The sequence below is a fragment of the Chionomys nivalis genome, chromosome 10, assembly GCF_950005125.1.
Source record: "Chionomys nivalis chromosome 10, mChiNiv1.1, whole genome shotgun sequence".
NCBI lineage: Eukaryota > Metazoa > Chordata > Mammalia > Rodentia > Cricetidae > Chionomys > Chionomys nivalis.
In genome coordinates, this window is record NC_080095.1 from 10,556,774 (window position 1) to 10,573,278 (window position 16,505).

At 39.9% G+C, this 16,505-nt stretch overlaps 1 gene segment (V, D, J or C); it reads left to right on the forward strand.

The window, feature by feature from the left end:
• The first annotated feature begins 3,051 nt into the window (after positions 1–3,051).
• Positions 3,052–3,606, forward strand: LOC130882812 (Ig heavy chain V region PJ14-like). The segment is given in 2 exon segments: positions 3,052–3,094; positions 3,182–3,606. Coding segments are annotated over 2 exon segments (468 nt in total).
• The last annotated feature ends 12,899 nt before the right edge of the window (positions 3,607–16,505 follow it).

Here is a 16,505-nt window from a genome sequence, read left to right on the forward strand (position 1 = left end):
CTGGTCCCAAAATTGGCTGAAAAATATGCCTGTTATAGAGTTGGAAAATTGTGAAAGAGGAAAGACATGGAAAGAGATGAGGGAAGAAAGTAATTTATTATATGAAAAAATATTTCAAAGTTTTAAGAACTCTGTATGAGATGGTTTGGAGAGAAAGTACACAACTTTGATTCAGTCACCAGGGAGACAGTAGCATGGTTCAATATCAGCTTGATCTACATAGTGAGACCAAGCCAACCAGAGTGGCCCTGTGAAAAAGACAGGAAGAACGAAATTCATTCCCTCTGCTTATGAACAAGTATTTCATATTATCACATATTATCACAGTGTATGTTTGCACATGTGGTGGTGGTAGTGGTAGAGGTGGTGGTGGTGGTGCTGGTGGTAGTGGTATGTGTGTGTGCATGTGTGTGTATGCATCTGTGTCTGTGAGTGTATTTGGAAGTATAATTATATTTTTGACCATATCTGTAAGTGTGATTCTGTGTGAGTGTGAATGTGTGTCTTGAGGAGTGTAGCTGTACCTAACAGTGTAACTGTATGTGTGACTATGGTTGCAGTTGTGCACACTGTCACCGTTCTCAACCCATTCTCTCATCAGAAAAATTTTAAACCAACCCAGTCTGCTACCTATTGATCTGGTCAGCAACATGGAAAGGAAAGGGTTTGTGTAATCTTAAATATTACAGACCACCATGGAGGAAAATTAGGGTGTGAAATCAAGACAGAACCCTGAAAGTGGGAACTGAATCAGAGATCATAAATAAACTCAATTCAAAGACTTGTTTTCCATGGTTGCAGCTTGCTTTTTTATACAATATGTAAACAACACCTGCCCATGCATGGCAATGCCTACGTCTGTATGGGCCCTCTTACATCAGTTGTTAATCAAGACAATGACATCACAATCTTGCCTGCATACAAATATAATATATGTATATTGTTTTCAAATAAGGTTCCTTTTTCCATGATGACCTTAGTTTATATCACGTAAAAAAATTCTGACCACCACACAAGTGGACAGGCTGGTATTGTTAATTCTACATGACCCATTTAGTGAGTATCCATCTATCCACTTTACATAATTAAACAAATAACTGAATAAATCCTCAAGAATAAGGATACACCTCTCAAATAGAAGATAACAATTAATGTGTGACTTCACCATGAATTTCCTTTGCAAATGCTTTTTCCCAGTGACTTCCTTCTCAAGAGTCTCAAGGATAAAGAGGAACACAAGGAATAAGAGAGTATGGAATACAGACACAAACTCTCTGTGGGAATTTGAATGAAATCGGCCCACATAATATCAAAGGGAGTGACACTTTAAAGATGCCCATGCTGGAGTGGGCATGGCCTGATTGGAGGAAATGTGTCACTGTGGAGGGTAAGCTTTGAGGTTTTCTATGCTCAGGATGCTGCCAAGTTTGTCAGTTAAATTCTTGTTCCTTGCAAGATGTTGGACTCTCAGCTATTCCTCCAGCACCATGACTTCCTCCATGCTGCCATCCTTCCTGCCATGATGAGAATGGTCTGAACTTCTGGAGCTGCAGGAAAACCTCCTAAATTATATAGTTTCCTTATAACAGTTACGATCATGGTGTCTTTTCACAGAAATGGAAACCTAAATTAGACAATATCTCTGAAGAAACTAAGGACAAAAAATATTTGAGCAAGTTCCCCAATATAGTATGAGAAATATGCATCTATTTCTGAGATACTCCTTCCCAGATTATTGTAACCACAATGGAAATATCAAACAAACCCAAGAAGAAAAATAAGTGTAATGTCTGAAATTGTTTTTTGTAATCCTGAAGCATTCAAAAACACAGGAAACATTAAACTCATACTGTACATGATGACCAGGGCTTTCACAGAATGGCTGTATCCTTAAAGTAAAGAGCAGTTTCTGCCACAGCAACTCACAGTAAAAAGTGAAAAGACTATACATAAAGAAATAAGGGACACAAATTGTGACATCTCTAATGCCAAGTTAGACAAACATTTCCTGAGTCTTGAATGAATAGGTTGGGTCCAGATCTGCACTTCTCTTCCCTGGTGATTTGCATTAACAAGACACAGGAAAAGACACTAGACACTCTTGTTATCTTGCCTTGACTATCATTCAAGTCACAGGATTCCCCATGTTCATTTCTGCCTTCCAGTCTACTTCTTGTCATCACTTAATGTTCTCTGTCTTGTTATTACTTCAGTGAACATAACCAGCAAACCTGGCTGCATGCTTTTGCTTTCTATGAAGTGTTATGAGTAGCTGAGCTTCCCATCACTTAGGAAAGCAACAATCATATTTAGGAACCTGTGATTGGATACAAGCTGTGGAGAGTGGTGGAGAAAGATTCAATAGTACATGGATAGACTAACAAAAATCAAGAGGAATGAAAACCAGTGTCCAGATAGGATGTTCCTAAGTGAGAAGGTGAAATCTGAGCCTCATAAGATGGGACCCAAATCAGTCTCACAGATTTCCTTACAGATAAACGTGGGAAATCACATGTATGAAATGTGTGTGAGCTGCTTCCTCACAAGTTATTTCCTGAGAAGTTATAAGAGTGAGACAACTCCACAGACACCAAGAAAAGGATTTTAAGTAGTTCCTTAAACAGGATTTCTGATCACCAAAAGTACCAAAACCATTTAAATTCTTTCCTGGAAGTTACAGAGATACATATATGTACTGAGAACCTGGTATTCTCCTCTGCCTGCACTGAATGAATCTGGACCTAACTAATGTAAACACTTCCATATTTTGATTGTAAGGACTGCACAGTATGACTCTTAATATTTCCTGTTTCACTGGAATGGGAAATTCAGAGATCATCACAGCAATAATCCTGATGTTGAATATTGAGTACTTCTAAGACACACAAAGAAAATCTCAGTTTCCTGGAGAGGAAATTGGAAACATTGCCTGTGCTTCCTTTGATGCTCTCTGGAACCTCCCCCAATGCAAAGCAGTCCTAAAGCTCAGGATGAAATCCATGGCCAAGCTGAGAGGCCCCATCTCCTTCTGACTAGAGCCTCCAACACAGCATGGCTGTCCTGGTTCTGCTCCTCTGCCTGGTGACATTTCCAAGTTGTAAGTGCTTCAGGGTTTCAGGAAAGGGACTCAGGTTTCTCATCTATGGGTTATATGACTGATGGTGATGTTGCTTGTCCCTAGGTGCCCTGTCCCAGATACAGCTGAAGGAGTCGGGACCTGGCCTAGTGCAGCCCTCAGAGACCCTGTCGCTCACCTGCACTGTCTCTGGATTCTCACTAACGAGTAATTATGTGCACTGGGTCTGCCAGCCTCCAGGAAAGGGTCTGGAGTGGATGGGAATAATGTGGAATGATGGAAGTACAGATTATAACTCAGTTCTCCAGTCCCGAATCACCATCACCAGAGACACCTCCAAGAGCCAAGTTTTCTTAAAACTGCACAGTCTGCAAACTGAGGACACAGCCATGTATTACTGTACCAGAGACACAGTGAGAGAACTCCAGTGTGAGCCTGTACAAAAACCTCTATATGGAGACCCTCACGACCAGCAGGGGGCGATGGGGATCAACAGTGTCTCCGAAGAGCAGTATGTGATTGCTTCATAAGAAGTTCTAGACTATGCTGCTTGAGAACATGTTTTAATATTGGAATCTATGTTTTCCTCTTCCAAACAAAAATAAGAAAAAAACTTCTCTACAGGCAACTCTTCACTGTCATAGTGTAATAAACTTCCTATTTGTTCAAATACTATAACAAATAGCTTTTCCCACAAGCCCTGTAAGCTAACAATCTGCTTTCTGTTATTAGATAGAATGACATATAATTTTATATATTTTACATACACACATATATACACACATATTCACATATTTTATATATGCAGATTTTTTATTTTTCTTTATTCTTTATTATTATTATTAAAAATTTCCACCGCTTTCCCTCCTCCCATTTCTTTCCCCCTTCCCCCATTCCCTCTCCCCTTCCCTCTCCAGTCCGAAGAGCAGTCAGGATTCCCTTCCCTGTGGGAAGTCCAAGGTCCTCCCTGCTCCATCCAGGTCTAGGATGGTGAGCATCCAAACAGACTAGGCTCCCACAAAGCCAGTACATGCAGTAGAATCAAAACCCAGTGCTAGTGTCCTTGGCTACTCAGTCCGCCCTCATTGTCTGCCACGTTCAAAGAGTCCGGTTTGATCACATGCTCCATCAGTCCCAGTTCAGCTTGCATTGGTGAGCTCCCATTTGATCAGCTCCACCGTCTCAGTGAGTGGGCACACCCCTTACAGTCCTGACTTCCTTGCTCATGTTATCCCTCCTTCTGCTCTTCATTTGGACCTTGGGAGCTCAGTCCAGTGCTACAATGTGGGTCTCTGTCTCTATCTCCTTCCATCGCCAGATGAAGGTTCTATGGTGATATGCAAAATATTCATCATTATGGCAAAAGGATAGGGCCAGTTCAGGCACTCTCTCCTCAGCTGCCCAAGGAACAAGCTAGGAACATCTCATTGGAGACCTGGGAACCCATCTAGAGTCAAGTCTCTTGCCAACCCTAAAATGGCTCCCTTAATTAAGATATATACTTCCCTGCTCCCATATCCACCCTTCCTCAATCCTAACCATCCCATTCCTCCAAGTTCTCCCTATCCTCCCCTTCTCCCTTCTCTTCTCTACCCTCCCCTTACCCCCACCCCACCCATACACCCAAGCTCCCAATTTTTGCTGGCAATCTTGTCTACTTCCAATATCCAGGAAGATAACTATATGTTTTTCTTTGGATTCACCTTCTTATTTGGCTTCTCTAGAATCACGAATTATAGGCTCAATGTCCTTTATTTATGGCTAGAATCCACTTACGATTGAGTACATACCATATTCATCTTTTTGTGTCTGGGTTACCTCACTCAGGATAGTGTTTTTTATTTCCACCCATTTGCATACATAATTCAAGATGTCATTTTTTTTTAACTCTGAGTAGTTTTCTGATGCGTATATATTCCACACGTTCTTTATCCATTCTTCCATTGAAGGGCATCTAGGTTGTTTCCAGGTTCTGGCTATTACAAATAATGTTGCTATGAACATAGTTGAGCAAATGCTTTTGTAGTATGATAGGGCATCTCTTGGGTATATTCCCAAGAGTGGTTATGCTGGATCCTGGGGTAGGGTGAGAAACTGCCACAATGATTTTCAAAGTGGTTGCCCAAGTTTGCTTTCCCACCAGCAATGAATGAGTGTTTTTCTTACTCCACATGGTCTCCAGCAAAGGCTATCATTGGTGTTTTTGATTTTAGCCATTCTGACAGGTGTAAGATGGTATCTCAAAGTTGTTTTGATTTGCATTTCCCTGATTACTAAGGAGGTTCAGCATGATCTTAAGTGTCTTTTGGCCATTTGAACTTCTTCTGTTGAGAATTCTCTGTTCAGTTCAGTGCCCCATTTTTTAATTGGGTTAATTAACTTTTTAAAGTCTAGTTTCTTGAGTTCTTTATATATTTTGAGGTACAGACCTTTGTCTGTTGCGGGGTTGTTAAAGATCTTCTCCCATCAGTAGGTTGCCTTTTTGTCTTAATGACAGTGTCCTTTGCTTTACAGAAGCTTCTCAGTTTTAGGAGTTCCAATTTGTATAATGTTGCCCTTATTGTCTGTGCTACTGGTGATAAATGTAGGAAGTGGTCTCCTGTGTCCATGTGTTGTGGACTACTTCCCACTTTCTCTGCTCTCAGGTTCAGTGTGTTTAGATTAATATTGAGGTCTTTAATCCATTTGGACTTGAGTTTTGTGCATGGTGATAGATATGAATCTATTTTTATTATTCTACAGGTTGACATACAGTTATGCCAGCACCATTTGTTAAAGACGCTTTCTTTCTTCCATTGTATACTTTGAGCTCCTTTGTCGAAAATCAGGTGTTCATAGGTCTGTGGGTTAAAATCTGGGTCTTCTATTCGATTCCATTGGTCGACTTCTCTGTTTTTATGCCAACACCAAGCTGCTTTTATTAGTGTAGTTCTGTAATAGAGTTTGAAGTCAGGGTTGGTAATGCCTCCAGAAGTAACTTTATTGTAAAAGACTGTTATTGGCTATCCTGGGTTTTTTTTTTTCCATATAAAGTTGATTAATGTCCTCTCAAGATCTGTGAAGAATTTTGATGGAATTTTATAGGGGATTGCATTGAATCTATAAATTGCCCTTGGTAGAATTGCCATTTTTACTATGTTGATCCTCCCAATCCAAGAGCAAGGGAGATCCTTGCCTTTTCTGGTGTCCTCTTCAATTTCTTTCTTCAATTTCCAGAGTTCTTGTCAAATAGATCTTTCACTTCCTTGGTTAGAGTTACCCCAAGATACTTTATGCTATTTGTGGCTATCGTAAAAGGTGAGGTTTCCCTGATTTCCCTCTCTGCTTCTCTATCCTTTGTGTATAGGAGGGCTATTGATTTTTTTAGTTGATCTTGTAACCTGCCACATCACTGAAGGTATTTATCAGTTTAGGAGTTCTTTGGTAGAGTTTTCAGGGTCACTTAAGCACACTATCATATCATCTGCAAATAACGAGTTTAACTTCTTTCTTTCCAGTTCGAATCCCCTTGATCTCCTTATGGTGTCTTATTGCTATTGCTAGAACTTCAAGAATTATGTTGAAGAAATATGGTGAGAGTGGACAGCCCTGTCTTGTTCCTGATTTTAGTGGAATGGTTTTGAGTTTCTCTCCATTTCATTTGATTTTAGCTGTTGGCTTGCTATATATTGCTTTTATTATATTTAGGCATGATCCTTGTATCCCTAGTCTCTCCAAAACCTTTATCATAAAGGGGTGTTGAATTTTGTCAAATGCTTTTTCAGCATGTAATGAAATGATCATATGTTTTTTTTCTTTCAAAAAGATATTAGACCAATCTCACTCATAACATCGATACAATATATTTTTGTACCCCATGGTATTGATAATAATCACAGAGCACGTATCTGTTAAATTTATTTATTAATAAATTTAAAATAAATTTAACAGATACTTGGAATATAAAAATCATTCATGTTGCTATTGTCCACCTGTGAGAAAACCTCCAACTGTTCCATAAGCCTGGGCAACAGAGAAAACATCCTAAATCTCTTTGTTGTCACTTACCAATGGGAAATCCTGAAATTTCTACCTACTCCTACAACCTGGGACACTCTGACAAGAAGCCCTAGGATTTGTCATAATTAGCAGAAATACTTGTATTCAGAATGAATTGTAGGATGTGGACACTGGGTCCTATTTGCAGGCTTTGTCAGAGAAGACCATGCTATAAATATTGGGCTGCAGTTTGGTCAAGGTTAGGTACCAGTTCTTATGTTTTCCTGATTCTCAGACAGTTTAGAGACATTCCTGTTTATTCACAGGAGACAAAATTATGCAGAAAATTTGAAATATAATGTTTGGATCCTCATTTCTAAAATGCATTCTGTTTCTATTAAATGGGCAAGATATAACATTTTGTGGTTATAAATTTTGTAACTGCTACCCCCTCACTTTTCTCAACAAGGAAGCTTCTGTATGCTTTAAGATGATTTTAATGATTTTTGATTGTCGCCTAAAACATACTTGAAACTGTTAATTTTTGTCATGTTCACTTTAATTTTATTATCTTCTTTTATTCCATGTATATTAAAATAAAAACTTGTTCTTTTTATTTAATTGAAAAAAATTTTCAGCCTCCTCCCCGCCTCCCATTTCTCTCCCCCTCCTCCCGCCCCTCTCCCCCCCCCCCCACTCTTCTTCTCCTCCCTCTCCAGCTCCAAGAGCAGTCAGGGTTCCCTGCCCTGTGGAAAGTCCAAGGTCCTCCCCACTCCATCCAGGTGTAGGATGGTGAACTGTCTAGGCGCCCACAAAGCCAGAACATGAAGTAGGATCAAAACCCCGTGCCACTGTCCTTGGCCTCTCATCAGGTCTCATTGTCCGCCATGTTCAGAGAGTCGAGTTTTATCCCATGCTTTTTCAGTCACAGTCCAGCTGGCCTTGGTGAGCTCCCAATAGATCAGCCCCACTGTCTCAGTGGGTGGGTGCACCCCTCGTGGTCCTGCCTTCTTTGCTCATGTTCTCCCTCCTTCTGCTCCTCCTTAGGACCTTGGGAGCTCAGTCCAGTGCTCCAGTGTGGGTCTCTGTCTCTATCTCCATCCATTGCTAGTTGAAGGTTCTATGGTGATATGCAAGATATTCATCAGTATGGCTATAGGATAGGGTCATTTCAGGTTCCCTATCCTCAGCTGCCCAAGGAAATAACTGGGGACAATGCCCTGGCACCAGGTAGCCACTCCAGGTTTAAGTCTCTTGCCAACCCTTAGGTGGCTCCCTTAACTAAGATATGTGCTTCCCTGCCCACCTATCCAACCTTCCTTTATCTCCAATCATCCCGTTTCCCCAAGTTCCCCACATCCTTCCATCACACTTTTCTCTCCCCATCTGCCCTTACCCCTATCTCACCCCACCCCCAAGATTCCAATTTTTTGCCCGGCAATCTTGTGTACTTCCCATAGCCAGGACGATAACTAAATGTTTTCCCTTGGGTTTAACCTCTTATTTAGCTTCTTTAGGATCACAAATTATAGACTCACTGGCCCCTATCCACGGCTAGAAACTAATTATGAGTGAGTACATCCCATGATCTTCTTTTTGGGTCTGGGTTACCTCACTCAGGATAGTATTTTCTATTTCCATCCATTTGCATGCAAAATTCGAGAAGTCATTGTTTTTTACCGCAGAGTAGTACTCTAATGTATATATATTCCACACTTTCTTCATCCATTCTTCCATTGAAGGACATCTAGGTTGCTTCCAGGTTCTGCCTATTACAAATAATGCTGCTATGAACATAGTTGAACAAATGCTTTTGTCATATGATAGGGCATCTCTTGGGTATATTCCCAAGAGTGATATTGCTGTGTCCAGAGGTAGGTTGATCCCAAATTTCCTGAGAAACCGCCACACTGATTTCCAAAGTGGTTGCACAAGTTTGCATTCCCACCAGCAATGGATGAGGGTACCCCTTTCTCCACAACCTCTCCAGCAAAGGCTATCCTTGGTTGTTTTTGATTTTAGCCATTCTGACAGGTGTAAGATGATATCTCAAAGTTGTTTTGATTTGCATTTCTCTGATTGCTAAGGAGGTTGAGCATGACCTTAAGTGTCTTTTGGCAATTTGAACTTCTTCTGTTGAGAATTCTCTGTTCAAATCAGTGCCCCATTTTTTAATTGGGTTATTTAGCATTTTAACGTCTAGTTTCTTGAGTTCTTTATATATATTGGAGATCATACCTTTGTCTGTTGCAGGGTTGGTGAAGATCTTCTCCCAGTCAGTAGGCTGCCTTTTTGTCTTATTGACAGTGTCCTTTGCTTTACAGAAGCTTTTCAGTTTCAGGAGGTCCCATTTATTCAATGTTGCCCTTAATGTCTGTGCTGTTGGGGTTATACATAGGAAGCGATCTCCTGTGCCCATGTGTTGTAGGGTACTTCCCAGTTTCTCTTCTATCAGGTTGAGTGTGTTCAGATTGATATTGAGGTCTTTTATCCATTTGGATTTAGCTCCTTTATCGAAAATGACGTGTTCATAGGTATGCAGGTTAAAATCCGGGTCTTCTATATGATTCCATTGGTCGACTTCTCTGTTTTTATGCCAGTACCACGCTGTTTTCATTACTGTAGCTCTGTAATAGAGTTTGAAGTCAGAGATGGTAATGCTTCCAGAGGTTCCTTTATTATATAAGATTGTTTTGGCTATCCTGGGTTTTTTGTTTTCCATATAAAGTTGATTATTGTCCTCTCAAGATCTGTGAAGAATTTTGATGGGATTTTGATGGGTATTGCATTGAATCTATAAATTGCCTTTGGTAGAATTGCCATTTTTACTATGTTGATCCTCCCAATCCAAGAGCAGGGGAGATTCCTCCATTTTCTGGTATCCTCTTCAATTTCTTTCTTCAATGCCTTAAAGTTCTTGTCAAATAGATCTTTCACTTCCTTGGTTATAGTTACCCCAAGATATTTTATGCTGTTTGTGGCTATCGTGAAAGGTGATGATTCTCTTATTTCCCTCTCTGCTTCCATATCCTTTGTGTATAAAAGGATGACTGATTTTTTGGAGTTGATCTTGTATCCTGCCACATTGCTAAAGGTGTTTATCAGTGGTAGGAGTACTTTGGTGGAGTTTTGGGGGTCACTTATGTACACTATCATATCATCTGCAAATAATGCAAGTTTAACTTCTTCCTTTCCAATTCGAATCCCCTTGATCACCTTATGTTGTTATCTTGCTATTGCTAAAACTTCAAGGACTATATTGAAGAGGTATGGAGAGAGTGGACAGCCTTGGCATGTTCCTGATTTTAGTGTGATGGCTTTAAGTTTCTCTCCATTTAATTTGATGTTAGCTGTTAGCTTGCTGTAAATAGCTTTAATTATATTTAGGTATGACCCTTGTATCCCTAATCTCTCCAAGACTTTTATCATAAAGGGATGTTGAATTTTGTCAAATGCTTTTTCAGCATCTAATGAAATGATCATATGGTTTTTTTCTTTCAGTTTATTTATATGACGGATTACATTGATAGATTTGCATATGTTGAACCAGCCCTGCATCTCTGGGATGAAGCATACTTGATCATAATGGATAATTTTTCTAACGTGCTCTTGGATTCGGTTTGCCAGTATTTTGTTGAGGATTTTTGCGTCGATGTTCATGAGTGTGATTGGCCTGTAATTCTCTTTCTTGGTTGTGTCTTTGTGTGGTTTTGGTATCAGAGTTACTGTAGCTTCATAAAAGGAATTTGGCAATGACTCCTCTATTTCTATATTGTTTTTTTTAAATATTTATTTATTTATTATGTATACAATGTTCTGTCTGTGTGTATGCCTGCAGGCCAGAAGAGGGCACCAGACCTCATTACAGATGGTTGTGAGCCACCATGTGGTTGCTGGGAATTGAACTCAGGACCTTTGGAAGAGCAGGCAATGCTCTTAACCACTGAGCCATCTTAAGGAGTATAGGTATTAGGTCTTCTTGGAAGATCTGGTAGAATTCCGCATTGAAACCATCTAGTCCGGGACTTTTTTTGGAAGGGAGGTTTTTGATAACAGCTTCTAATTCTTCGCGACTAACAGGTCTATTTAGGTTGTTCACCTGGTTCTGGTTTAACTTTGGTATATGGTATTTATCTTAAAAAGTGTCCATTTCTTTTACATTTTCCAGTTTTGTGGCTTACAGGCTTTTGTAGTAAGATCTAATGATTCTCTGAATTTCCTCTGTGTCTGTGGTTATGTCCCCCTTTTCATTTCTTTTTTTTTTTTATTTATTTATTTATTTTTATTCTTTTTTAATTAAAATTTACACCTGCTCCCCATTTCCCATTTCCCTCCCCTCCTCCCAAATATTGCCCTCCCCCCACTTCCCTCCCCCTATCCCCACTCCTCTTCTCCTCCCCCCACTCCATTCCCCCTCCCTCTCGATACTGAAGAGCAGTCCAAATTCCCTGCCCTGCGGGAAGACCAAGGTCCTTCTATCTACGTCCAGAAAGGTGAGCGTCCAAACAGGCTAAGCTCCCACAAAGCCAGTTCATGTATTAGGATCGAAACCTAGTGCCATTGTCCTTGGCTTCTCATCAGTCTTCATTGACCGCCATGCTCAGAGAGTCCGGAATCAACCCATGCTTATTCAGTCCCAGACCAGCTGGCCTTGGTGGGCTCCCAATAAATCAGTTCCACTGTCACAGTGGGTGTGTGCATCCCTCGTGGTCCTGATTTTTTGCTCATGTTCTCCCTCCTTCTGCTCCTCATTTGGACCTTAAGAGCTCAGACCGTTGCTCCAAATTGAGACTCTGTCTCTACCTCGATCCATCGCCAGATGAAGGTTCTAAGGTGATATGCAAGATATTCATCAGTATAGGATAGGGTCATTTCAGGTTCCCTCTCCTTAGTTGCCCAAGGTACCAGCTGGGGACATATTCCTGGACACCTGCGAACCCCTCGAGAGTCAAGTCTCTTGCCAACCCTAAGATGGCTCCCTTAGATAGGATATATACTTCGCTGCTCCCGTATCCATCCTTCCTATATCCCAACCATCCCAATCCTCCGAGCTCCTCCCATCCTCCCCTTCTCATATTTCTCATCCCATTTCCCCTTGCCCCATGCCACCTCACCCGCAAGTTCCCAGTTTTTGCCCTGGAATCATGTCTACTTCCCCCTCTCCATGCGGATGACTATATGATTTTCTTTGGGTTCACTTTCTTATTTAGCTTCTATAGGATCACACATTATATGCTTAATGTCTTTTATTTTATGGCTAGAAACCGATTATGAGTGAGTACATCCCATGTTCCTCTTTTTGAGTCTGGGATACCTCACTCAGGATAGTGTTTTCTATTTCCATCCATTTGCACGCAAAATTCGAGAAGTCATTGTTTTTTACTGCTGAGTAGTACTCTAATATGTATATATTCCACAATTTCTTCATCCATTCCTCCATTGAAGGGCATCTAGGTTGTTTCCAGGTTTTGGCTATTACAAACAATGCTGCTATGAACATAGTTGAACAGATACTTTTGTCATTTGATGTGGCATCTCTTGGGTATATTCCCAATAGTGGTATTACTGGATCTTGGGGTAGGTTGATCCCAAATTTCCTGATAAATCGCCACACTGATTTCCAAAGTTGTTGCACAAGTTTGCATTCCCACCAGCAATGAATGAGTGTGCCTCTGTCTCCACAACCTCTCCAGCAAAGGCTATCATTGGTGTTCTTGATTTTAGCCATTCTGACAGGTGTAAGATGGTATCTCAAAGTTGTTTTAATTTGCATTTCCCTTATCGCTAAGGATGTTGAGCATGACCTTAGGTGTCTTTTGGCCATTTGAATTTCTTCTGTTGAGAATTCTCTGTTCAGATCAGTGCCCCATTTTTTATTGGGTTCATTAGCATTTTAAAGTTTAGTTTCTTGAGTTCTTTATATATTTTGGTGATCAGACCTTTGTCTGTTGCAGGGTTGGTGAAGATCTTCTCCCAGTCAGTGGGTTGCCTTTTTGTCTTAGTGACAGTGTCCTTTGCTTTACAGAAGCTACTCAGTTTCAGGAGGTCCCATTTATTCAATGTTGCCCTTAATGTCTGTGCTGCTGGGGATAAACGTAGGAAGTGATCTCCTGTACCCATATGTTGTAGAGTACTTCCAACTTTTTCTTCTATCAGGTTCAGTGTGTTCAGACTAATATTGAGGTCTTTAATCCATTTGGACTTGAGTTTTGTGCATGGTGATAGATATGGATCTATTTTCATTCTTCTACAGGTTGACAACCAGTTCTGCCAGCACCATTTGTTGAAGATGCTCTCTTTTTTCCATTGAATACTTTTAGCTCCTTTATCAAAAATTAGGTGTTCATAAGTTTTTGGGTTAAAATCAGGGTCTTCTACTCGGTTCCATTGGTCGACTTCTCTGTTTTTATGCCAATACCAAACTGTTTTCAATACTGAGGCTCTGTAATAGAGTTTGAGGTCAGGGATGGTAATGCCTCCAGACGATCCTTTATTATATAAGATTGTTTTGGCTATCCTGGGTTTTTTGTTTCTCCATATAAAGTTGATTATTGTCCTCTCAAGATCTGTGAAGAATTTTGATGGGATTTTAATGGGGATTGCATTGAATCTATAAATTGCCCTTGGTAGAATTGCCATTTTTACTATGTTGATCCTCCCTATCCAAGAGCAAGGGAGATCCTTCCATTTTCTGGTATCCTCCTCAATTTCTTTCTTCATTGACTTAAAGTTCTTGTCAAATAGATCCTTTACTTCCTTGGTTAGGGTTACCCCAAGATATTTTATGCTATTTGTGGCTATCGTGAAGGGTGATGCTTCTCTGATTTCCATCTCTGCTTCCTTATCCTTTGTGTATAGGAGGGCAACTGATTTTTTGGAATTGATCTTGTATCCTGCAACGCTACTAAAGGTGTTTATCAGCTGAAGGAGTTCTTTGCTGGAGTTTTTGGGGTCGCTTATGTACACTATCATATCGTCTGCAAATAATGAAAGTTTAACTTCTTCCTTTCCGATTTGAATCCCTTTGATCCCCTTACGTTGTCTTATTGCTATTGCTAGAATTTCAAGCACTATATTAAAGAGGTATGGAGAGAGTGGACAACCTTGTCGTGTTCCTGATTTTAGTGGAATAGCTTTGAGTTTCTCTCCATTTAATTTGATGTTAGCTGACGGCTTGCTATAAATAGCTTTTATTATAGTTAGGAACGACCCTTGTATTCCTAATCTCTCTAAGACCTTTATCATAAAGGGATGTTGAATTTTGTCAAATGCTTTTTCCGCATCTAATGAAATGATCATATGGTTTTTTTCTTTCAGTTTATTTATATGATGGATTACATTGATAGATTTTCGTATGTTGAACCAGCCCTGCATCTCTGGGATGAAGCCTACTTGATCATAATGGATAATTTTTCTGATGTGTTCTTGGATTCGGTTTGCCAGTATTTTATTGAGTATTTTTGCGTCGATGTTCATGAGTGAGATTGGCCTGTAGTTCTCTTTCTTGGTTGTGTCTTTGTGTGGTTTTGGTATCAGAGTAACTTCAGCTTCATAAAAGGAATTTGGCAATGACTTCTCTGTTTCAATATTGTGAAATACATTAAGGAGTATAGGTATTAGGTCTTCTTGGAAGTTCTGGTAGAATTCTGCATTGAAGCCGTCTGGACCTGGGCTTTTTTTGGTGGGGAGGTTTTTTATAACAACTTCTAATTCTTCGCGACTAACAGGTCTATTTAGATTGTTCACCTGGTCCTGGTTTAACTTTGGTATATGGTACTTATCTAAAAAAGTGTCCATTTCTATAACATTTTCCAATTTTGTGGCATACAGATTTTTGTAGTAAGATCTAATGATTCTCTGAATTTCCTCTGAGTCTGTGGTTATGTCTCCCTTTTCGTTTCTGATTTTGTTAATTTGCGTATTCTCTCTCCGCCGTTTGATTAGTTTGGATAGGGGTTTATCAATCTTATTGATTTTCTCCATGAACCAGCTTTTTGTTTCGTTGATTCTTTGGATTGTTTTCTGTGTTTCTATTTTGTTGATTTCAGCCCTCAATTTGATTATTTCCAGTCTTCTACTTCTCCTAGGTGAGTCTGCTTCTTTTTTTTCTAAAGCTTTCAGGTGGGCTATTAAGTCTCCAATGTGTGCTTTCTCCGTTTTCTTTAAGTGGGCACTTAATGCTATGAATTTTCCTCTTAGCATTGCTTTCATAGTGTCCCATAGGTTTGAGTATGTTGAGTCTTCGTTTTCATTGAATTCAAGAAAGACTTTAATTTCTTTCTTTATTTCTTCCTTGATCCAGGTGAGGTTCAGTAGTTGACTGTCCAGTTTCCATGAGTTCATAGGCTTTCTGGGGATAGCATTGTTGTTGAATTCTAACTTTAATCCATGGTGATCTGATAAGACACAGGTGGTTACCGATATTTTTTTGTAACTGTGTAAGTTTGCTTTGTTACCGAGTATGTGGTCTATTTTCGAAAAGGTTCCATGAGCTGCAGAGAAGAAGGTATATTCTTTCCTATTTGGGTGGAATGTTCTATAGATGTCTGTTAAGTCCATTTGATTCATTACCTCCCTTAATCCTCTTATTTCTCTGTTAGGTTTCTGTTTGATTGACCTGTCCATTGGTGAGAGAGGAGTGTTGAAATCTCCTACTATTAGTGTGTGTGGTTTGATGACTGCCTTGAGTTTTAGTAACGTTTCTTTTACATAAGAGGGTGCTTTTATATTAGGGGCATATATATTCAGGATTGAGATTTCATCCTGGTGAATTGTTCCTGTTATGAGTAAAAAATGTCCATCTCCATCTCTTTTGATTGATTTTAGTTTGAAGTCAACTTTCTTAGAAATTAGTATGGCCACACCTGCTTGTTTCTTAGGTCCGTTTGCTTGATAAACCTTTTCCCAGCCCTTTACTCTGAGTAGATGTCTGTCTTTGTGGTTGAGGTGTGTTTCTTGTAAGCAGCAGAATGTTGGATCCTGTTTTCGTATCCAATCTCTTAGCCTGTGCCTCTTTATAGGTGAGTTGAGTCCATTGATATTAAGTGATATTAATGACCAGTGGTTGTTAACTCCGGTCATTTTTCCTTTCTTTCTTTCTTTCCTTTGGTAGTAGAGTTTGTGTGTTTCCCTTCTTCAGGTTGTGCTGGTGAAGGGTCTTTAGATGTCTGAGTTATTGTGGGCATTGTTGGACTCCTTGGCTTGTGATTTTCCTTCAATTACTTTCTGAAGGGCTGGATTTGTGGCTACGTATTGTTTAAATTTGTTTTTATCCTGGAAAACTTTGTTTTCTCCATTTATAGTGAACGAAAGCTTGGCTGGGTATAGTAGTCTGGGCTTGCATCCATGGTCTCGTAGTTTCTGCAGTATATCTATCCAGGACCTTCTGGCTTTCATGGTTTCCATAGAGAAATCAAGTGTAAGTCTGATAGGTTTACCTTTATAGGTAACT